This window comes from Pseudophryne corroboree, chromosome 8 (genome assembly GCF_028390025.1).
Source record: "Pseudophryne corroboree isolate aPseCor3 chromosome 8, aPseCor3.hap2, whole genome shotgun sequence".
Lineage (NCBI taxonomy): Eukaryota > Metazoa > Chordata > Amphibia > Anura > Myobatrachidae > Pseudophryne > Pseudophryne corroboree.
Genome location: NC_086451.1, coordinates 8,050,602 through 8,075,084, shown reverse-complemented (window position 1 = coordinate 8,075,084; position 24,483 = coordinate 8,050,602). Strand labels below are relative to the sequence as shown.

Genomic DNA, 24,483 nt, shown 5'->3' with positions numbered 1-24,483 from the left:
AATTCGTCTTTTATGCTAGTATGGTAAGTCAATAATGGAACATTGTATCACTAAACATGGTTTGATTTCTGTATTGTTATTTTGTTGCAATGCAGACATTGTAACTGCTGTACTAATGTGTAACTAATACTTGTGCTATCATGTTCAGCACCTTCGTCACTGAATAGTACACAGTGAGACTACTACACATTATAATAAGGTTAGCTATATATACAGCACTGTGCAAATGTTTTAATCAGGTGTGGAAAAAATGCTGACAAAGTAAGAATGCTTTCAAAATATAGAAGTGATAATAGTCTATTTTTAATCATTAACAAAAAAAAAATGAACAGAAGAGGAATCTAAATCTAATCAGTATTTGGTGTGACCACTATTTGTCTTCAAAACAGCATCAATTCTTCTAGGTACACTTGCACGCAGTTTTTGAAGGAACTTGGCAGGGAGGTTTTTCCAAACATCTTTGAGAACTAACCACAGATCTTCTGAGGATGTAGGCTTGTGGGGGCCATATCATCTCTTCCAGGACTCCTTGTTCTTCTTTACGCTGAAAATAGTTCTTAATGACATTGGCTGTATGTTTGGGATTGTTGTCCAGCTGTAGAATACATTTGGAGCCAATCAGACACCTCCATGATGTTACTGCATGATGGATAAGTGCCTGCCTGTATTTCTCAGCATTTAAACACAAAATAAACTGGCGACGTTGAGGACTGTAGACACAATGGTCAAACAAGGAAACTTAGTGCATCAGATGAAAGACGCATCACGCTTACTTCCCTTTGAAATCAGATGATGTCCAGCAGTGGCATCAGCTCAGAACCAGCGGGACCCAGGTACACCCATCTACTGTTCAGAGAAGTCTGGCCAGAAGTGGTCTTCATGGAAGAATTGCAGCCAAAAAGCCATAGCTACAACATGGAAATATGGCCAAGCGACTCAACTATGCGCAAAAACACAGGAACTGGGGAGCAGAGAAATGGCAGCAGGCGCTCTGGACAGAGGAGTCACAATGTGAAATATTTGGCTGTGACAGAAGGCAGTGTGTTCCCCAGAGGGCTGGAGAGCGGTACAATACTGAGCCACTGCAGTGATGCACGGTGGAGGTTCCTTGTAAGTTTGGGGCTGCATTTCAGCAAATGGAGTTGGGATTTGATCAGGAGTAATGGTGCCCTCAATACTGAGAGATACATGCAGGTACTTATCCATCATACATACCATCAGGGAGGCGTCTGATCGACTCCAAATTTATTCTGCAGCAGGACAATAACCCCAAACATACAGCTAATGTCATTAAGAACCATCCTCAGCATAAAGAAGAACAAGGAGTCCTGGGACTGATGATATAGCCCCCACAGAGCCCCGATCTCAACATCATCGAGTGTCTGGGATTACATGAAGAGACAGAAGGATTTGAGAAAGCTACATCCACTGAAGATCTGTGGTTAGTTCTCTTGATGTAAGCGTGCAAGCAGGGCCCTCAGTCCTCATTCTCCTTTTATTATTCTGTTTATTCCCAACTACATAGTTCAAAATAAATGAATAAATAAATCGTACCTAGGTAAATAAAGCTCTAAACTCACTGGACAATACATCTTAACCTACAGTATACGCACTTTCCAAATAGGACCGTACCATAACTGATGCACAAGTAGATTTCCGGGAAGCCGTAACAAACTTGAGTATTCGTTTCACATTTCTCCGGACCTAGCACCTCAGACTACAGTTATTTCAGCACTCCAGATGCCGGAACCAGAACAGCTGCTTAACGATCATACTTTCCACTATGCTGCACGTCAGCCGACAACCCACCAGCTGATCACAGTCACTGTAATTACCAGCTCAGGCCGGGCAATTATGAACACTTGGAGAAACACAGAGTTCCAGGATAATGCTGCACATGTACATTAGCTGCTGAGGACTGTATGAGATACAAACGTGAATAATAACATTCATTTCAGCGCACGTGAAGAACGCGCTTGCATAGTCTGACACAGCCGGGGATTAGGTTAGTATGAAGCCTCTACATTAAGCACCAGGGACAATCCCTGCCTTCCGTGCAAGTATCAGGGCCGATGGGCTCACATCACAACTGGAAAACGTCCATCTGCAATCCCGCACTGGACGGGAAGAAGCTTTCTACTCAACAGGGTTTCTTCTGCCAAATGCCTGTGGGGTTGGGTGTACGGGAGTGTGAACTTCCTAGAGTCCGGCAACTCTGGGACCGCTGAAAGATGGGGAGATCTGGTCAGGAAGAGTGAGAGGGCTCAGGGTGGTTATCTATAGATAAGTGTCAGCTTCATGATCACACACTCGGCACAACAGTGAGAGTGGGCAGAGCCTGCATCCCTACATACCTCCACTGCAGGCCACACTGCCATGGGACATCCCCCAGGAGCTGCCGAGGCCTAGACTAGTGCTGCCAGGGCCTAGACTGGTGTATCCAGAACTGCCGAGGCCTAGACTAGTGCTGCCAGGGCCTAGACTGGTGTATCCAGAACTGCCGAGGCCTAGACTAGTGCTGCCAGGGCCTAGACTGGTGTATCCAGAACTGCCGAGGCCTAGACTAGTGCTGCCAGGGCCTAGGCTGGTGTGTCCAGAACTGCCGAGGCCTAGACTAGTGCTGCCAGGGCCTAGACTGGTGTATCCAGAACTGCCGAGGCCTAGACTAGTGCTGCCAGGGCCTAGACTGGTGTGTCCAGAACTGCCGAGGCCTAGACTAGTGCTGCCAGGGCCTAGACTGGTGTATCCAGAACTGCAGAGGCCTAGACTAGTGCTGCCAGGGCCTAGACTGGTGTATCCAGAACTGCCGAGGCCTAGACTAGTGCTGCCAGGGCCTAGACTGGTGTGTCCAGAACTGCCTAGACTAGTGCTGCCAGGGCCTAGACTGGTGTATCCAGAACTGCAGAGGCCTAGACTAGTGCTGCCAGGGCCTAGACTGGTGTGTCCAGAACTGCCGAGGCCTAGACTAGTGCTGCCAGGGCCTAGACTGGTGTGTCCAGAACTGCCGAGGCCTAGACTAGTGCTGCCAGGGCCTAGACTGGTGTGTCCAGAACTGCCGAGGCCTAGACTAGTGCTGCCAGGGCCTAGACTGGTGTATCCAGAACTGCCTAGACTAGTGCTGCCAGGGCCTAGAATGGTGTATCCAGAACTGCCGAGGCCTAGACTAGTGCTGCCAGGGCCTAGAATGGTGTGTCCAGAAGCTGTTGAGACCTGGACTGGTGCTGCCAAGGCCTATACTGGTGTTTCTCCCCTTGTGGCAAGAAAACGCTCTCCCTACCTAATGTCTCAGTGGCTCCAAAGTATCACGTGTCTACTTACCCTACTGGCTACTGCGCCCTTATGAAACTGTTACCTCTATACAAGGCCTCAAGGGAAGCACAGAAGTGACGGTCACTCGCTTGGGTTGAAGAGCGCTGCAGATCATTACGACCATCTGTAAGATATAATTCTCCCCTTTATAAGCACTACAACTACTAGCAACTCTTTGTTTTAAGGCTTCAGTTGCCAGAATGGTGTGTGCAGTTAAAATAGACAATTATTTCCTGAAAATACTGAACGTTACCACGAGGAAATTCAGGTGAGAGCCAGATGATACAATGTATTCCTTTGGATGACATCACATAAAAGGTGAACTATACGAACAAGCTTTGTGACTGCACTTTGGAGAAAAGGTCACCTCAATGCACAGGACCCTGGAGATCAGCCATTACTACGTCAGCCACAAGAATGTTTCTCCAGATATAAAGCATACCTTAGCTTGGGTGACGAACCCTACTTACCTGCAGTCTCCTGAGGACCCAAACACTAGGCTCCTTTCCCTACTAAGGCAGCCTGTATCACAGCATTGTGTCCTCTCCCCCAAGTACATACCGGGGTCAGGGGTGCTGACAATACTGCCCAACAGTTTTAGGAGCGATGGACCCTTAAGGGGAGGGGGACATCCACAGGATGACCAAGCAGAACTTTACTGTATCTTAGTGTAATCCACTACATATCAAAGTACAGTATGATTACAGACGACAGTATTAATAATGTGTAATGTCTTTATTTTGTGCTTGTCCCATAAAACATCGTATAAACGCCACCTTTGGGGGCGACACACTCGTTTTGGGCGCCTTTGAGTAGACATGAAGCAAGTATCATGAAACTAAAAATTGCTTAGATCTGTATCACCTTTTATTTTCATTGTTTATTTTACAGAGTGTGTATAGAAAATATTACAGTCATTCCCTGACCCAGAGGAGCTTACAATCTATATTCCTATCACAAGGACACACATATGCACACTAGGGGCAATTCTGTCACAAACCAATTTTCCTGACATTATGTTTTTTGGAGTGTGTGAGAAAAGCGGACCACCTAGAAGAACCCCACGCAAGCACTGGGAGAACATACAAACTCCACACATATAAAGCCCTGGCCAGGGATAAAATATGGTGTTTTATCTAACCAGCACAAAATAAGGAGACTTACACTTAAAAGTAGCTTCTGTAATTATACTTTGATTATTGTCTTTCTAGGATACGCACCCAAGTGAAGGTATATACGAGTGGAATTATGCTTTATATATGGAGAAACATTCCTGCGTCTGATCTCCAGGCTTGTGGTGTCCCGTGCTCTGAGGCGATCTTACCTCTGAAGTGCTGTCACACACCTTGTTCATGTAGATCACCTTTATGTGACCTCTCCTGAAGGAATACATTGTATCATCAGGCTCTCACCTTACATTCCTCACAGCGTTTTCAGGAAATTTCTATTGGAACTGCAGCCTCAGAACAAAGAGTTGCTGGTAGTTGTTGTGCTGATATAGGGGACAAATATACCCTACCGATGGTTGCTCATGGACGCCCGACATCTGACCCCCTCCAACAGGAGGAACACCCCTTTATTCGGTGATGCCCCCATGCAATGAGGACAATTAGTGAGTAAGGGCCATCAGGCGCTGCAAGGCTAGGGGAGTTCCCCTTACACCTGGCTTCTGCAGAAGCCTCTATCACTCAGTACACATAGGGGACTATCAAAATCTGCAGAGAACGGAAAGGCCACACCACCTCCATTAGATGAAATGGATAGGCCCATGGAGGCTAACCACCTGGCAAGCACTGAACAAGCCTTGAAGCGGCGTGCATACAAGGGAGGGGATGAAATGGTGGCAGGATATAATAAGAGCTTAGCATTGCTGCAGCCTTCCGCTCAGGAGAAGAATCTTCTTGTCCAGCCAGAACACCAGGGTGAAGGCCACATTTATTGCTGGGAAAAGGCACACATGCACCAAGTGACCAGTCTCCATTCTGAACAGGACCTATACGATAGGGATTACGTTGTACACAATAGGGATTGCAGTCTAGCACCCGGTGCTACTTGCACTTGAGCCAGGGACCTAGGCAATGTTGCTGAGCCATAGAGGGAATCTTTAAACCCAATGGGTACTGGCAGATGGACACTTCATCTTAGCCCAAAGGCTTTGCTCTCCTTTCCTGATCACCTATATATGGTTGGGCTACAACTAGCTCCCCTCCGCCACTGTGGCACCCCCTACCCACACCCCAGAACTGCCCTATCAAACCCGGTCAGGAGGGCAAACGAGAGCAGATGCCATCACCGAGGACCTCTCATGGCTTCCTGCTGTGCAAACACCCTCCGAATGACCCAAAGGTGAAAGTGGAACATACGGTAGAGTTACTTTCCTGCGCAGAAGGACGTCAGTAGGTCCCTGTATGACCCCAGCCATGGGAGAGATAAAAGGAAGGACAGCTAATAGTCCTCCAGCAGGAGACTAATAGGTGAGGTGTAACTACTGAATAAGCCTTTGTTGTGACTCCTTGTTGTAGCTACAACTTAACAGAACTTGTTTGAAGACACCACCAGGAATGTTCATACAAGTGTACAGAGGAGATACGGGACGCAGGACACAGCAGTAGAAATTACTATATTTTATCTCAATCTGCTTCATATGCCGCCCACAGCGTAAAATATTTGGTCAACTCCACACCTATATATTAGCCAATTTAATGATAAAAAAAGGAATGTAAAAGTTAAGCAACAACAATTATACCTGGGGTACAATAATCGTATCTACATCATCTTATTCACCAAACGCTCAACTCAACAGAGTATGGTCACACTGGCCTCGCGGCCCAAGTTCCCTCTCATCACTGCAGGCCTGGGCCCCTCGCACGGCAACACCACTCTCCCAAGTGTGAGCCCCGAGAGTCACTGATGTTTATGGTACACACTGCGTCACTACAGACGCTGAATGCTGCAAATACAGGACAAAGAAGGTTCATGGAGGGTTCAGCCTGGACAGACACATCTACTATAGAGTGACCCTGTGGTGACCTCTGTCTAAGTGATCACCGCACGATATGCACAAACGCACATGATGGAGAGAAACCACTATACTAGACCCTTTGTGGTGCCCCATATAAATGTCATGTTGCTGATCAGACTGAAACCTTTCCACTGGGAATGTGTCATAACATTCTACTTTTCTCACTTCTTCCCTAACCTGGTCTGAAGAAATGAATATTAAAGAAATGCCTTTAACGCCAGCTAAATTAATTCAGTCCATGTCACTGCAAACAAAAACTATGGGGGAAGCAACAACTTTTACCATTAAAGATGGGGACATCGGGGCAGAAAGAGCGAGAGGCCTCAGGTGATCACCTCCATATATGTGCCACCTCATCACAATCACACACCTGGCACAATTGTGTGAGCAGGCCACGCATCCCCTGACATACCTCCACTACAGGCCACTCTGGGACTTCCTCCAGAAGCTGCCGAGGCCTTAGTCTTTTGAGTCCAGGAGCTGCCAGGGCCTAGATGCTAGACCAGGGCTGCCAGGAGCTGCTGAGGCCTTAGTCTGGTGAGTCCAGGAGCTGCCAGGGCCTAGATGCTAGACCAGGGCTGCCAGGAGCTGCTGAGGCCTTAGTCTGGTGAGTCCAGGAGCTGCCAGGGCCTAGATGCTACACCAGGGCTGCCAGGAGCTGCTGAGGCCTTAGTCTGGTGAGTCCAGGAGCTGCCAGGGCCTAGATGCTACACCAGCGCTGCCAGGAGCTGCTGAGGCCTTAGTCTGGTGAGTCCAGGAGCTGCCAGGGCCTAGATGCTACACCAGTGCTGCCAGGAGCTGCTGAGGCCTTAGTCTGGTGAGTCCAGGAGCTGCCAGGGCCTAGATGCTACACCAGCGCTGCCAGGAGCTGCTGAGGCCTTAGTCTGGTGAGTCCAGGAGCAGCCAGGGCCTAGATGGTAGACCAGTGCTGCCAGTAGCTGCTGAGGCCTTAGTCTGTTGAGTTTAAGAGCTACCACAGCCTAGATGCTAGGCCAGTGCTGCCAGGAGCTGCTGAGGCCTTAGTCTGGTGAGTCCAGGAGCTACCAGGGCCTAGATGCTAGGCCAGTGCTGCTGAGGCCTGGTCTGGTGAGTCGAGGAGCTGCCAGGGCCTAGATCAGTGATGGCTAACCTTGACACTCCAGCTGTTGTTGAACTACACATCCCAGCATGCCCTGCTACAGTTTTGCTATTTGGCCATGCTAAAACTGATGCAGGGCATGCTGGGATATGTAGTTCAACAACAGCTGTAGTGTCAAGGTTAGCCATCAAGGGCCTAGATGATAGGCCAGCGCTGCCAGGAGCTGCTGAGGCCTGGTCTGGTGAGTCCAGGAGCTGCCAGGGCCTAGATTTATTATTATTTATTTATTACCAGTTATTTATATAGCGCACACATATTCCACAGCGCTTTACAGAGAATACTTGGCCATTCACATCATTCCCTGCCCCAGCGGAGCTTACAATCTATATTCCCTATCACATGTACACGCGCACACATTCACGCTAAGGTTAATTTTTGTTGGGCGCCAATTAACCTACCAGTATATTTTTGGATTGTGGGAGGAAACCGGAGTACCCGAAGGAAACCCACGCAAGTACGGGGAGAATACACAAACTCCACACAGTTAGGGCCATGGTGGGAATCGAACCCATGACCTCAGTGCTGTGAGGCAGTAATGCTAACCATTACACCATCCGTGCTGCTGAGGCCTGGTCTGGTGAGTCCAGAAGCAGCCAGGGCCTAGATGCTAGACCAGTCTGCCAGGAGCTGCTGAGGCCTGGTCTGGTGAGTCGAGGAGCTGCCAGGGCCTAGTATGCTAGACCAGTGCTGCCAGGAGCTGCTGAGGCCTTAGTCTGGTGAGTCCAGGAGCAGCCAGGGCCTAGATGCTAGACCAGTGCTGCCAGGAGCTGCTGAGGCCTGGTCTGGTGAGTCGAGGAACTGCCAGGGCCTAGTATGCTAGGCCAGTGCTGCCAGGAGCTGCTGAGGCCTTAGTCTGGTGAGTCCAGGAGCTGCCAGGGCCTAGTATGCTAGGCCAGTGCTGCCAGGAGCTGCTGAGGCCTTAGTCTGGTGAGTCCAGGAGCAGCAAGGGCCTAGATGCTAGACCAGTGCTGCCAGGAGCTGCTGAGGCCTTAGTCTGGTGAGTCCAGGAGCAGCCAGGGCCTAGATGCTAGACCAGTGCTGCCAGGAGCTGCTGTGGCCTAGCCTGCCGGGCGCATGCTCAATGTGAGGATCTTCCCTCCAGCAGGACATCAGCTCACGGCTGCTGTGTTATAATGGGTCACCCGAGGACGAGGCACTGTGATCAGCAGGAGCCACCGCACTGGTGCGACAGGCAATCAGGCTTACACTAATGATTCCTAATGTCACTGCTAGGTCTACCCTCACACACAGCGCTCGGTGATCTTGCGTCTTAAACGATGTAAATGAATGCATGACGCAGATATTTACATGAAACAGTTTCGTGCTCCCTTAAAAGTATTTTTTTCTCTGGTGCACAGATCTATCCAGCCGACAAAACCTCAAGCACATTCATTTAGCAAGTAATTACAGTATTGTATTGCAAGCCCCGTTGCCAAGATTTAGTGGCTGGCGTTATCTGCTGAGATTTGTAGTCCCAGCACAGGTACAGCCATTTTGCATTGTACATATTGTACAGATAATTTTGTTAAATCTGGCGTATGGACGATTCCTGCCGTTACTTTGAAAAAAAGGGGGTGATAGAGTCTGCACAGGATCTCTCAATCTGAAAGCTTCCTAATTTGTTTGATATAGTATAAACCTATAGCTATCACGTTAACCAACATATGGCCATGTAATTGAGTGATTCATAACAGGCACTAGGTTGGTGGTGCTCCCAGAGGTAGTTCAGTGAACTAGTACTGAAAAATTGTATGGTTCCTGTATAGTACAGGAGCCAAAGAAGAAAAGAAGAAAGACTACACTTCTCTTCTGGGGTACACTTTTGTAGTAAATTGTGTAATATTATAGTATTTAAAATATAACTTTTATTAATATTCCTCAAAAAATAGGGGGCTATAAGGCAAAAATGGAACTGAAAAATGATAAAGATACTATCTGTTTATCAAAAGGTTAATCCATCCGATTTAAATATAGTTGATTGTACAAGGTAATACAAATCAAACTGACTGGCTCCATTAAGCAAAAATATATGTCTCTCTATTGTTAGAAGAACTATGATCAAAATTTGAATGATATTAAGGTTATCTTCTTCTGAAAAGATGAAATATACCTATAATAAATAACACTGACAATGTTCTAGAAGAGAAAAGTATTTCTCTATCTAACAAAGCTGGGCTCACCCTATTAATTGGTGAGAATCTGCTTCCATAAGCTGAAGTAGATAAGGTGAGTATTAACAAATACTTTGGCTCCAGGTCTTATTATTTTCTGTAGGATAAAAATACCTGCAGTACCAAGTATTCTCTGGTGGTCTCCCAACCAGGTACTGACCTGGCCCACAGTGCTTGGCTTCCAAGATCAGACGAGGTTGGGCATACTCAGTGTGGTTTGACCGCAGGTGAATATATCCTGCTTTATAATGCCCGGAACCAAGTATTGTGTACTGGAAGTTTCAGGAACTCTTTAAGTCCAGATATTAGTAGCACAAAAATGTGTGTTGATAATATTGGAGAGGACAAATTAGAGATGAGTCCTGACCCAGAGTTCGGTTTACTGTCAAGCCTGATGCTGTCCCATTATTGCCATGTTTCTCAAATATTTCAGATCAAAATATTGTATATACGTGAAAAGTCACATGAGTATCTGAGAAACTTGGTGCAAAAAACAGATATGCAGTTATTGCGGAGATATTGAAAGGGATGAGGCATCAGACATAAAGATGATATCCCACTGTTAGGTGCAGGGGTAAAATACCCTCAAAGATGACAAAATATGAAATGAGTCCTGAACCAAAGTTCGGTTTTACTGACAAGCCTGACGTTGTCCCATTGTTGTCATGTTTCACAAGTATTTCAGATCAAAATAATGTATATAATTGAAAAGTCACAATGGTATCTGAAAAAACTTGGTGCAACAAACAGATATGCAATTGTTGCGGAGATATTGAAAACAATGCGGCTTCAGACATGAAGTGATATCCTACTGTTAGGTGGAGGGGTAAAGTACCGCAGGTGAACAAGCTCCCCGAGCGAAACGTACGTCGTCACTTCCGGTTTCCGAACTTCCGGTCGACGGACCGCGGACACCGGCGCGTCTCTCTGCTGGACTTACCCTCCATTACGGATCTCGAGTGACGGTCCCCACTGACCTGGAGCCAAAGTATTTGTTAATACTCACCTTATCTACTTCAGCTTATGGAAGCAGATTCTCACCAATTAATAGGGTGAGCCCAGCTTTGTTAGATAGAGAAATACTTTTCTCTTCTAGAACATTGTCAGTGTTATTTATTATAGGTATATTTCATCTTTTCAGAAGAAGATAACCTTAATATCATTCAAATTTTGATCATAGTTCTTCTAACAATAGAGAGACATATATTTTTGCTTAATGGAGCCAGTCAGTTTGATTTGTATTACCTTGTACAATCAACTATATTTAAATCGGATGGATTAACCTTTTGATAAACAGATAGTATCTTTATCATTTTTCAGTTCCATTTTTGCCTTATAGCCCCCTATTTTTTGAGGAATATTAATAAAAGTTATATTTTAAATACTATAATATTACACAATTTACTACAAAAGTGTACCCCAGAAGAGACGTGTAGTCTTTCTTCTTTTCTTCTTTGGCTCCTGTACTATACAGGAACCATACAATTTTTCAGTACTAGCTTCCTGCCGTTACCCTTACAACCCTAATTACTGGGTAATTATTGGTGATGTTTCGCTTGGTGTGTGATGGACATGTACAGTCTAATAACTGCGCACACGATGCGGGAAATGGTGCGTCCTGATGACGGCCCAGGAAGGTCACACTGTAGGCAATCACATTACTGGACAATATATCCATCTATCATCACACTGGATTATAACCCACATGCGCAGATTGCTTATAACCAGAGAAATAGCGCTATATAAATACAATTATTATTACATAAAGGACAATGCTTGTAAGGATAAAGGGGCAACCTAATTCCACAAGCCTACCTACAGAACCTAAAATCAGTGGTAGTAAATGGCGACATTTGATTTAAAACACCACTTTGCAAAATGCACTGAAGAAACCCTCCGAGTGGCCGCAAGACTGTGCTGGGGTCGTTTGCACAAATGATGACCCGTGCCAGCTGCAGCAAACTGAGCGTGGCCAGATGGCAAGTGTGTCCAGGTCGCAGCGCTCCGCGCCTGGCTGGCTACATCCGTCACAGACGCACAATTACATACTTCTTTCCAAATCACAATGGGGAGAGGCAGAGAGCTGGAAATAGAGGGATAGTACATTACGCTTTCCAATCATTATTCTGATTTGTCAGCAGAGTTCAGACAAGGCAAAATATCTAACGAATGAACAGAAATTGAGGATGAAGGATCTAAGTGCCCGTCAGATAACAAGGATATGTCTGACCAATGCACACAGCATAATCCCCATTCCTGCAGCGCACACTACCCCTGTAATAATTCCATTATAAGCCGCACTATAATATACCAGGTATGTATAATCACAGCGCTATCAGTGCAGCACATACACTAATAGGCTGCAGCGTTCCACCATCTTAATCGTTAGTTAAACGTCTGCTGCTGTAGGTACACACAGGCCAATCTTGCAGGGAACGCTGGCGCCAGTGACCGGCAGATGCCACGGCCATTACAGGTAACCACCAAGACAGCACAGGACACAGCCCCGTCATATGCTTCTCAGGGTCCACACTGGCAGCTAGGAGGGCGCGACAACACTGTCTCTCTATTTCTTTGCATTCCTGATGATTTACTAATTTCATGTCACTGGCATAGCTACACGTACCATGGTGGTCATTCCGAGTTGTTTGCTCGCTAGCTGTTTTTAGCAGCCGTGCAAACGCTATGCCGCCGCCCACTGGGAGTGTATTTTAGCTTAGCAGAAGTGTGAACGAAAGGATTGCAGATCGGCGGCAAACTTTTTTTTGTGCAGTTTTAGAGTAGCTCAAAACCTACTCAGCGCTTGCGATGACTTCAGACTGTTCAGTTCCTGTTTTGACGTCACGAACACGCCCTGCGTTCGCCCAGCCACGCCTGCATTTATCCTGGCACGCCTGCGTTTTTTCGAACACTCCCTGAAAACGGTCAGTTGACACCAAGAAACCCCCTCTTCATGTCAATCACTCTGCGGCCAGCAGTGCGACTGAAAAGCTTCGCTAGACCCTGTGTGAAACTACATTGTTTGTTGCAATAGTACAACGCGCGCGCGCATTGCGCCGCATGCGCAGAAGTGCCGTTATTTGCCTCATCGCTGCAGAGCGAACGAAAGCAGCTAGCGATCAATTCGGAATGACCCCCCATATGCTAGAATCTCCACCAGAGGTCAGTCCAGGTGCGGATCTTGGCAACTAGTGCTGAATTCGCTTTACAATCAGAGAGTTCTGCGCTCTCCACCGCGCCTCCCCTGCGCTCTCTCAGCAGCTCACGCTCCATTAAATGAAGTTCTGCTTCCATCAGCTACACCCGTGCGGGCCCTCCAAGCCTCCACCTACGGCCCCAGCTCCTACCGGCTTTATTGTCACAAGACACAACAGGTTAGTCTCCTTTACAACTGTGAATGCAAAGGGGGGTAACTATAGCTTTGCGACACGACAGCCGCACATGTTCAGAGCTTAGAGTCAGTACGTTCGGGCGATGCAGGCCGCAGCACCGGAGACATGGAACCTTGCTCTGATGGAACGCTCTCATGTACGTAAAGTGCAGTGCGGACGTGTCGACGGATCTTGATATCATTAGGAAAAAGCATAGGCTGGTGTATTTGCGTTCTCATGATGATACTGTAATGTGTACCACCACACAGATAGGGGCGGGATCACTGCCTGGATGATGGATATATACTGTATACACACTTGGGCCCAGATTTATCAAGCCTTGGAGAGAGATAAATTGCTCGGTGATAAAATACCAGCCAATCAGCTCCTAACAGTCATCAAACACAGCCTGTGACATGGCAGTTAGGGGCCGATTGGTTGGTACTTTGTCAGCGTGCTATTTAGCACTCTCCAAGGCTTGATAAATCTGGGCCTTGGTTTATAGCCCATCTGCATACAACTCTGCACCAGACTCAGGGCACAAGACATCTCTGCATGTTGGAAAAGAAACCTAAAAATTGATCACCCATCTGTAACGTGTCTGAAAATAAGAGTTTTGTAAGATCACTCTTGGTGTGCAAACCAGCAATAAACCAATGATGAAGAGATGACCCATTTAAGCAATACCGTGCAGGAAACCAGCAATTCCTCATGATAACATAACCGCTTGGTGGCACCATTCTGACTAATATTGCAGTCCCCATAATACAGATAAATACAAAAACAAGTACAAATGTGTTATTTTGTGAGGATTACATGCTCAATAAAGATTTACACCAGAATGATGGTATAATATGCTGCCCCTCTGAAGGCTCTCGATTCCTAAGAGCGGGTGACATCAGCCCTGATGCAGCGCTACAGAATAATACGCTGGTAACTACATTTCTATATGTCTATAAGGTGTTCTGCACTGATAAACGGAGACCATTGTGTAGGATGGGACCACCCAAGACATCTTATCTCCCCTTTCACACCTGCACCATACCCGGCGGGTCCCGGTCCCTAAGCGACGCAGGTCCCCTGAGCGTATATTAGTCTCGCCATTACCGCCTTATTACACTCTAATTGCCTGCGGACTCTGAGGAGAAGACAGTAGTTTAACCCATGACTGCTGGATGTAAACAAATGTGACGTTGCCTTAAGGGCTGTTGTTGGATTAAAATATAAAAACGTCCTATTTAATAAGGATATGAAATACACCGTAAAGTTTACGGTGGACGCCATCTGCAGATATGCACGGCTCTGGGAATATATCAGTAGCTCCATGAAACATACACACTTTGCAGAATATAGACTATTTCCACATATTGTGATGAGGCCGCAGCTGACAAGTCGTGTAATGCAGACGAGGGGTTAACATGTTTTGCAGAAATGCTTCAGTAATCTGATGTAACCTAGGAGCCCCTCCTAAGATTTCTATAAGGATTCCATGCACACCCCACTGTACAGACATCTGTCTGACTGCAGCCCTACTACTGATCTGCACAGATGGGACCGGGCACAATACCCTGTGCCAACTACGATTATCAGACCAGCCTGAAAATGTCATCCACTTCAAGGGAGGCCACCCACATGGGCACCGCAGAAGATGGAATAACTCGGTAATACCAAGATGCACATCATGTTTCTCAGCTCTCTAGTCCAATGGACCCATACCCAAAGGCGCTGATCTATTGGATCCATACCAAGGAGGCGCTGGGCTAATGGACCCAGAGGGCACTAGGCTAATGGACCCTAACCCACAGGGAACTAGGTTAATGGACTCATACTCGGAGGGCAATCAGCTTAAGAAACCATACCCAGAGGGCGCTGGTCTATTGGACTCATTCACAGAGAGGCGCAAATCTAATGGACCCATACCCAGAGGGCGCTGGTCTACTGGACTCATTCAGAGAGGTACAATTCTAATGGACCCATACCCAGAAGGTAATAGGCCAATGAACTCATGCCTAGAAAGCAATAGGTTACTGGACCCAGAGTCAGCAGGCAATGGGCTAATGGACCCAGAGTTAGCAGGCAATGGGCTAATGGACCCATATCCAGACGGCAATAGGCTAAAGGAGCCATAGCCAGCAGGCAACAGTTTCATTGACCTACAGTCAGAGGGCAGTCGGCTCATGGACCTATAGACAGAAGACAGTTGGCTCATGGACCCATAGCCAAAGAACAATAGGCTCATGAACCCATACCCAGGGAGAAATCGGCTCATGGACCCATACCCAGGGGGCAATAGGCTAACGGACCCATAATCAGAGGATAAAAGGCTTGTGAAACCAAAGTCAGCGGGCAATAAGCTAATGGACCAATGTCCAGAAGACAAAATGCTCCCCAGAGGACAACAGGCTCATGGACCCATAACCAGCGGGCAATAGGCGCATGGACCCATAACCAGCGGGCAACAGGCGCATGGACCCATAACCAGCGGGCAACAGGCGCATGGACCCATAACTAGCGGGCAATAGGCGCATGGACCCATAACCAGCAGGCAACAGGCGCATGGACCCATAACTAGCGGGCAATAGGCGCATGGACCCATAACCAGCGGGCAACAGGCGCATGGACCCATAACCAGCGGGCAACAGGCGCATGGACCCATAACCAGCGGGCAACAGGCGCATGGACCCATAACCAGCGGGCAACAGGAGCATGGACCCATAACTAGCGGGCAACAGGCGCATGGACCCATAACCAGCGGGCAATAGGCGCATGGACCCATAACCAGCGGGCAATAGGCGCATGGACCAATAACCAGCGAGCAACAGGCGCATGGACCCATAACCAGCGGGCAATAAGACCATGGATCCATAACCAGCGGGCAATAGGCGCATGGACCCATAACCAGCGGGCAACAGGCGCATGGACCAATAACCAGCGGGCAACAGGCGCATGGACCCATAACCAGCGGGCAACAGGAGGCGCATGGACCCATAACAAGCAGGCAACAGGCGCATGGACCCATAACCAGCGGGCAATAGGAGCATGGATCCATAGCCAGCGGGCAACAGGAGCATGGACCCATAACCAGCGGGCAATAGGTGCATGGACCCATAACCAGCGGGCAATAGGTGCATGGACCCATAACCAGCGGGCAACAGGCGCATGGACCCATAACCAGCGGGCAACAGGCGCATGGACCCATAACCAGTGGCCAATAGGCCCATGGACCCATAACCAGCGGGCAACAGGCGCATGGACCCATAACCAGCGGGCAACAGGCGCATGGACCCATAACCAGCGGGCAACAGGCGCATGGACCCATAACCAGCGGGCAACAGGCGCATGGACCCATAACCAGCGGGCAACAGGCGCATGGACCCATAACCAGCGGGCAATAGGAGCATGGATCCATAACCAGCGGGCAATAGGCGCATGGACCCATAACCAGCGGGCAACAGGCGTATGGACCCATAACCAGCGGGCAACAGGCGCATGGACCCATAACCAGCGGGCAATAGGAGCATGGATCCATAACCAGCGGGCAATAGGCGCATGGACCCATAACCAGCGGGCAACAGGCGTATGGACCCATAACCAGCGGGCACCAGGAGGCGCATGGACCTATAACCAGCAGGCAACAGGCGCATGGACCCATAACCAGCGGGCAATAGGAGCATGGATCCATAACCAGCGGGCAATAGGAGCATGGACCCATAACCAGTGGCCAATAGGCCCATGGACCCATAACCAGCGGGCAATAGGTGCATGGACCCATAACCAGCGGGCAATAGGCGCATGGACCCATAACCAGCGGGCAATAGGCGCATGGACCCATAACCAGTGGCCAATAAGCCCATGGACCCATAACCAGCGGGCAACAGGCGCATGGACCCATAACCAGCGGGCAACAGGCGCATGGACCCATAACCAGCGGGCAACAGGCACATGGACCCATAACCAGCGGGCAACAGGCACATGGACCCATAACCAGCGGGCAACAGGCGCATGGACCAATAACCAGCGGGCATTAGGCGCATGGACCAATAACCAGCGGGCATTAGGCGCATGGACCCATAACCAGCGGGCATTAGGCGCATGGACCCATAACCAGCGGGCAATAGGCGCATGGACCCATAACCAGCGGGCAATAGGCGCATGGATCCACAACCAGCGGGCAATAGGCGCATGGATCCACAACCAGCGGGCAATAGGCGCATGGACCCATAACCAGCGGGCAACAGGCGCATGGACCCATAACCAGCGGGTAATGGGCTCACAGTCCCATAGCCAGAGGGAGACCACTTTATGATTCACAATACACAGCTGCTAGCTTAGTAAATCTAGAGTACAACAAAGGTTACACTGTGGCCACTCTCACCCAATTACCTTCCCACATCAGAATATGTAAATGATTACTCTGTGCTGCCGGGGACCCTGCTCCTCGCACTATATAACTCTATACCCTCTGAGCCTCTAGGATACTACATGTTAGCAGGACTGCCAGCCGTCAGCAAATGGAAGATAATGTAGAGGCTAGCAGGAGCGTCACGAGTACTGTAACGAGGGACTGTGACTTTGTATGCAGCTTTTGGCTCAGACGGATTTTATGAGCACCCGCTGCTTAGAGGTTCCATGGTGCGACCAATGTTGTGACTTTGTGCATAAGTAGCAGATTAGAGACCCCGTCGGTGGGTATCTGGTACAGGATGGTATCGATATCCTGGCAGACACCATCCCCATAGTTCCCGGTGAGTATGTTTAACCAATCCTCACCCCAACCGTCTACTCCAGTGGGATGAGATGATCTCCAAGCACTGCCTCTTCCTATGATGTGAACAGGTGCCGGGTCGCATTGACCATGCTTACCCATTCACAGCGCAACACGAGCCGGGTTGAACATGCGCTCAATCCTGCTCGCTACCCGGGTTGAAATACCGGGTCATTTCAACTGGCCCCTTTCAGATTGCGCCACAACCCGGGATGCTGCACGTTCACGTAGTGTTCATTCTAGCACCCTGCACCTTTCAAATCCTGTGCAGCTCCTCTTTTCTGCCTGAGGTGTCGCTCTCTGCTCTGGTGTTACTCAGCACACACAGGTCTGTATCACAGCACTGAGTAACAGATCAGTGTGCGCTGAGAAGCACCACAGCAGAGAGCGACACCCCAAGGCAGGAAAGAGGAACTGCACGGATTGTGAAAGGTGCAGGGTGCTAGAATGAACACTAGTTCACGTACAATAGTGCGGGTTATTGCTGGCGGTCTGGAAGTCCACAAAACATGGCCTGTTGGGGGGTATTTGAGGAACCTCTTCTCCCTTGCTGCTCTTGTCTTGTCCACCTTATATGCCCCATGCATACTGTTTTCCCCACTGCCCCCCACCACTGTGACACCTTGCCAATAAATGACATTAATAATACTTTTACAATCAGCCACATTTATTGTCTGCTGCCATGTGTTGTGCCCACCTTTTTCATGTAGGAAAAATCACACAACCATATCTTACTACGCCTACAAAAAGGACTTACACATCATGATTTTACTAATGCTCTCATGTTGACCATAAATGAGCCTACAGGATGTATTTAATATGTGCATACCACACCTTATTACATATGCCCCTGAGTCTCCCATATGCAACGTATATTGGCTATTGGATGTTTCCGCACTTTGGAATATTCTTTATTTAAAAAGATCTAGAAGATGAGGTAAAACATTCGGATCCAACCTATCCCTATTAGATAATTACCGCCTACATGGTCCAATTTCTGGCAAGCCTGGAATGACCTCTCTGGCCATCAGAATTCTATAGCGCAGTGTTCCGCATGGAACCCTGACAGCGCCGGTTGTCCAGCTATCCTCGGGAATAATTTGTGCGACCTGTACATCTACTGCGGGAGTCAAGACACCTGTGCTTCAGCTAGATCATCTAGAAAACATGCCCTGTTGGGGTTATACGAGGACTGGGTTTGGGAAGGTTTGGTCCTGGGAGTGTGTGCTGCAGTTTCATTGCAAACTCTGAATACATTAGCTGGATTCTCTTCAGTTCCTAAAGTCATGATTCTGAGGTGATTAAACACAGTATTTTACCACTAATTTGTCATAATGAGGATGGAGCATGTGACAATAATATCAGCCTGTTGGGAACAGCACCAAAAATGTTGAAACCCCATGGGGTAGGGGGGTGAGGCTGGAGGCCAATGGCTGGAAGGGGGTATGAACCCAAGATAAACTGCAGAATAAAATGTAGAGCTACTTATTATACCAACTCAATGTAAATAATCCTTCTGTGTAATCCATTATCACATCAGTTCTGTGCTGCTGGGATACTAGATGGGGCTAAACCACAATGGGGCAAGGGGGGGAGGTCACACAGGGGGATGAGGGTGCAGGATACACAGGTGTAGGGGGTGCAGGTTACATGAGGAGGGGGTGCAGGTTGCACAGGGGGTGGGGGGATGGGGGTGCAGGATACACAGGTGTAGGGGGTGCAGGTTACATGAGGAGGGTGGGCAGGTTGCACAGGGGGTTGGGGGATGGGGGTGCAGGATACACAGGTGTAGGGGGTGCAGGTTACATGAGGAGGGTGGGCAGGTTGCACAGGGGGTGGGGGGATCGGGGTGCAGGATACACAGGTGTAGGGGGTGCAGGTTACATGAGGAGGGTGTGCAGGTTGCACAGGGGGTGGGGGGATGGGGGTGCAGGATACACAGGTGTAGGGGGTGCAGGTTACATGAGGAGGGGGTGCAGGTTGCACAGGGGGTGGGGGGATGGGGGTGCAGGATACACAGGTGTAGGGGGTGCAGGTTACATGAGGAGGGTGTGCAGGTTGCACAGGGGGTGGGGGGATGGGGGTGCAGGATACACAGGTGTAGGGGGTGCAGGTTACATGAGGAGGGTGTGCAGGTTGCACAGGGGGTGGGGGGATGGGGGTGCAGGATACACAGGTGTAGGGGGTGCAGGTTACATGAGGAGGGTGTGCAGGTTGCACAGGGGGTTGGGGGATGGGGGTGCAGGATACACAGGTGTAGGGGGTGCAGGTTACATGAGGAGGGTGTGCAGGTTGCACAGGGGGTGGGGGGATGGGGGTGCAGGATACACAGGTGTATGGAGGTGCAGGTTACATGAGGAGGGTGTGCAGGTTGCACAGGGGGTGGGGGATGGGGGTGCAGGATACACAGGTGTAGGGGGGTGCAGGATACACAGGTGTAGTGGGGTGCAGGATACACAGGTGTAGTGGGGTGCAGGATACACAGGTGTAGGGGGGTGCAGGTTACATGAGGAGGGTGTGCAGGTTGCACAGGGGGTGGGGGTGCAGGATACACAGGTGTATGGAGGTGCAGGTTACATGAGGAGGGTGTGCAGGTTGCACAGGGGGTGGGGGATGGGGGTGCAGGATACACAGGTGTATGGAGGTGCAGGTTACATGAGGAGGGTGTGCAGGTTGCACAGGGGGTGGGGGGATGCGGGTGCAGGATACACAGGTGTATGGAGGTGCAGGTTACATGAGGAGGGTGTGCAGGTTGCACAGGGGGTGGGGGATGGGGGTGCAGGATACACAGGGGTAGTGGGGTGCAGGTTACATGAGGAGGGTGGGCAGGTTGCACAGGGGGTGGGGGGATGGGGGTGCAAGATACACAGGTGTAGGGGGGTGCAGGTTACATGAGGAAGCGGTGCAGCTTGCACAGGGGGTGGGGGTGCAGGATACACAGGGGTAGGGGGGGATGGGGATGCAGTTTGCACGAGGATAGGGGGGATGGGGGATAGGATACACGGGGGTATGCGGCTATGGGAGTGCAGGATATACAGGGGTACATTGGATGGGGGTGCAGGATACACAATGGTAAGGGGGATGGGAGTGTAGGATACATGGGGATAGGGAGATATGGGGGTGCAGGGTGCACAGGAGTAGGTTGTACAGGATACACAGGATTGGGGGGGGGTGGGCATGCAGGGTACACAGGGTGAGGAGAGATTCAGGATACATAGGAGGATATGGCGGTGCAGAGTACACATGGGGAGGGGATATAGGGGGTGCAGGGTACACAGGGGGAGGGTGCAGGGTACACAGGGGAGGGGGGATATAGTGGTGCATGGTACACAGAGGAGGGTGATATAGGGAGTGCAGGGTACACAGGGGGAGGGGCTGGGGGATATAGGGGGTGCAGGGTACACAGGGGAGCGGGATATAGGGGTGCAGAGTACACAGGGGGGATATAGGGAGGTGCAGGGTTCACAGGGGTAGGGGGATATAAGTATGCAGGGTACATAGGAGTGGGGGGATATAGGGGTGTAGGGTGTACAGGGGTAGGAGAGGGATATGGGGGTGCTGGGTTCACAGGGATGGGGGATACAGGGGTGTAGGGTGTACAGGGGTTGGAGGGGGATAGGGGGGTGCAGGGTACACAGGAGGATATGGGGGAGCAGGGTACACAGGGGGAGCAGGGTACACGGGGAGGGGGATATGGGGGAGTAGGGTACACAGGGGTGGGGGTGCTGGGTACACAGGTGAAGCAGGGTACACAGATGGGGGTGCAGAATACACAGGGGGTGGGGGGGATATGGGGGTGCTGGGTACACAGGGGTGGGGGTGCTGGGTACACAGTGGGTGGATATAGGGGTGCAGGGTACACAGGGGGATATGGGGGTGCTGGGTACACAGGGGGATATGGGGGTGCTGGGTACAAAGGGGGAGGGGAAATGGTGTTACAGGGGCAGGGGGATATGTGGGTGCTGGGTACACAGGGGAGCAGGGTACACAGGGGGAGGGGATATGGGGGTTCAGGGTACACAGGGGGAGGGGTATATGGAGGTGCTGGGTACACAGGGGGAGGGGTAGCAGGGTACACATGGAGGGGATATGGGGGTGCAGGGTACACAGGGGGAGGGAATATGGGGGTTCAGGGTACACGGGGGAGGGAATATGGGGGTGCAGGGAACACAGGGGGGGGAAGGGAATATGGGGGTGCAGGGTACACGGGGATGGGGTGCAGGGTACACAAGGGAGGGGGATATGGGGGTGCAGGGTACACTGGGGGTCAGGGTACACAGGGGGAGGGGATATGGGGGTGCAGGGTACACAATGGAGGGGGATATGGGGGTGCTGGGTACACAGGGGGGGGAGGGAATATGGGGGTGCAGGGTACACGGGGATGGGGTGCAGGGTACACAAGGGAGGGGGATATGGGGGTGCAGGGTACACTGGGGGTCAGGGTACACAGGGGGAGGGGATATGGGGGTGCAGGGTACACAAGGGAGGGGGATATGGGGGTGCTGGGTACACAGGGGGAGGGGGATATGGGGGTGCTGGGTACACAGGGGGAGGGGGATATGGGGGTGCTGGGTACACAGGGGGGAGGGGGATATGGGGGTGCAGGGTACACAGGGGGAGGGGGATATGAGGGTGAAGGGTACACAGGGGGAGGGGGATATGAGGGTGAAGGGTACACAGGGGGAGGGGGATATGAGGGTGAAGGGTACACAGGGGGAGGGGTATATGGGGATGCAGGGTACACAGGGGGAGGGGTATATGGGGGAGCAGGCTACACCGGGGGAGGGGTATATGGGGGAGCAGGGTACACAGGGGGGAGGGGGGTGCAGGGTCCACAGGGGGAGGGGGATATGGGTGAGCAGGGTACACAAGGGGAGGGGGTAGCAGGGTACACGGGGAAGGGGGATATAGGGGTGCAGAGTATACATGGGGGAGGGAGGTGCAGGGCACACAGGGGGAGGGGGGTGCAGGGCACGTGGGGGAAGGGGGATATAGGGGTGCAGGGTACACAGGGGGAGGGGGATATGGGGTAGCAGGGTACACAGGGGAATATGGGGGAGCAGGGTACACAGGGGGAGGGGGGGAGCAGAGTACACAGGGGGAGGGGGATATGGGGGTGCAGGGTACACAGGGGAATATGGGGGAGCAGGGTACACAGGGGGGAGGGGGTAGCAGGGTACACAGGGGGGAGGGAGGGTGCAGGGCACACAGGGGGGAGGGAGGGTGCAGGGCACACAGGGGGAGGGGGATATGGGGGTGCAGGGTACACAGGGGGGATATGGGGGTGCAGGGTAGACACAGGGGGAGGGGGTGCAGGGTAGACACAGGGGGAGGGGGGTGCAGGGTACACAGGGGGAGGGGGTGCAGGGTAGACACAGGGGGAGGGGGGTGCAGGGTAGACACAGGGGGAGGGGGGTGCAGGGTAGACACAGGGGGAGGGGGGTGCAGGGTAGACACAGGGGGAGGGGGTGCAGGGTAGACAGGGGGAGGGGGTGCAGGGTAGACACGGGGAGGGGGTGCAGGGTAGACACGGGGAGGGGGGTGCAGGGTAGACACAGGGGGAGGGGGTGCAGGGTAGACACAGGGGGAGGGGTGCAGGGTACACAGGGGGAGAGGGATATGGGGTTGCAGGGTACACAGGGGGAGGGGGGTGCAGGGTAGACAGGGGGGAGGGGGTGCAGGGTAGACACAGGGGGGAGGGGGTGCAGGGTAGACACAGGGGGAGGGGGTGCAGGGTAGACACAGGGGGGAGGGGGTGCAGGGTAGACACAGGGGGAGGGGGTGCAGGGTAGACACAGGGGGAGGGGGGTGCAGGGTAGACACAGGGGGAGGGGGGTGCAGGGTAGACACAGGGGGAGGGGGCAGGTAAATAATAGGGCGGCAGGAGGCGGCTGACACATGGAATAACAGCAGCCGCCGTGTGATTGTTACCCAGTCCCCTCCTCCCCGCACCTCGCACGGGCCAATCAGCCGGCTCCCCGGCGCCAGCCACTCCATGCTCGGAGCGGGCCGGGCCCTGTGTCCACACTGCGGGCTCCCGGGGCCCCATCCCGCGGAGCCCCGGAACCCTCCCGCGTCCCCCGCCATCCTCCTTACCTCAGCATCCAGTGTGGCCATGGCTCCGACCCCGAGCGTAGCCCCGCCCTGCCGCCCGTGACGTCGGCGCTCCGCCTACTCTCCCTCAGCCTCAGTCTCCCGGGCAAGATGTGGATCCGGCGCATGCGCAGGAAGGAGCCGCCGCTCTGTCCGTACAACAAGATGGCGGCGCCCTGTGGCGTGACGTATCATGGCGGCGCCCAGATTCCCCCCATCTCCCCTCACTCCCAGCCGGCATCAGGCCCGCGGCTCCCCGTTGCCCCAGGGCCTGTGAGTGGCAGAAAGGGGGCTCATCCCAGGGCCTGGCTGCAGAATATCTACCTCACAGGCAGAATCCAGCTGGCAGGGGTGTGCTGGGACTTGTGGTTCCACAGCAGCTGGCAGACATGGTGGCTGTTGTATTACTGGGTAACTTTACTTCACCTTCTAACCCCCCACTAGGCCTCTGGGCTGATATTGCTCTTACACAGCGGACATTATCATTGGGGGAATATTAGAATAAATATATTTATAGTATATTCGGGGGAAAACCTGCAAATTCCACGTACTGATGATGGGTCTCCCATTGTTCTACCCCAGCGGGCCTGTGCAACCTGTGGCAGAGCATGCTG

The 24,483-nt window shown here is 51.3% G+C and overlaps 1 protein-coding gene and 1 pseudogene across 1 annotated transcript in view; both read right to left on the bottom strand.

The window, feature by feature from the left end:
* EHMT1 (euchromatic histone lysine methyltransferase 1) overlaps positions 1–23,973 on the bottom strand; it is a 134,303-nt gene extending 110,330 nt beyond the window's left edge. The window contains exon 1 of the mRNA XM_063935867.1: positions 23,873–23,973. Coding sequence (XP_063791937.1) covers positions 23,873–23,893 — 21 coding nt within the window. The 5' untranslated portion in view covers positions 23,894–23,973. The remainder of the gene's footprint in view (positions 1–23,872) is intronic.
* On the bottom strand, positions 9,752–9,869 carry LOC134953925 (5S ribosomal RNA; annotated as a pseudogene).
* Positions 23,974–24,483: the final 510 nt, after the last annotated feature.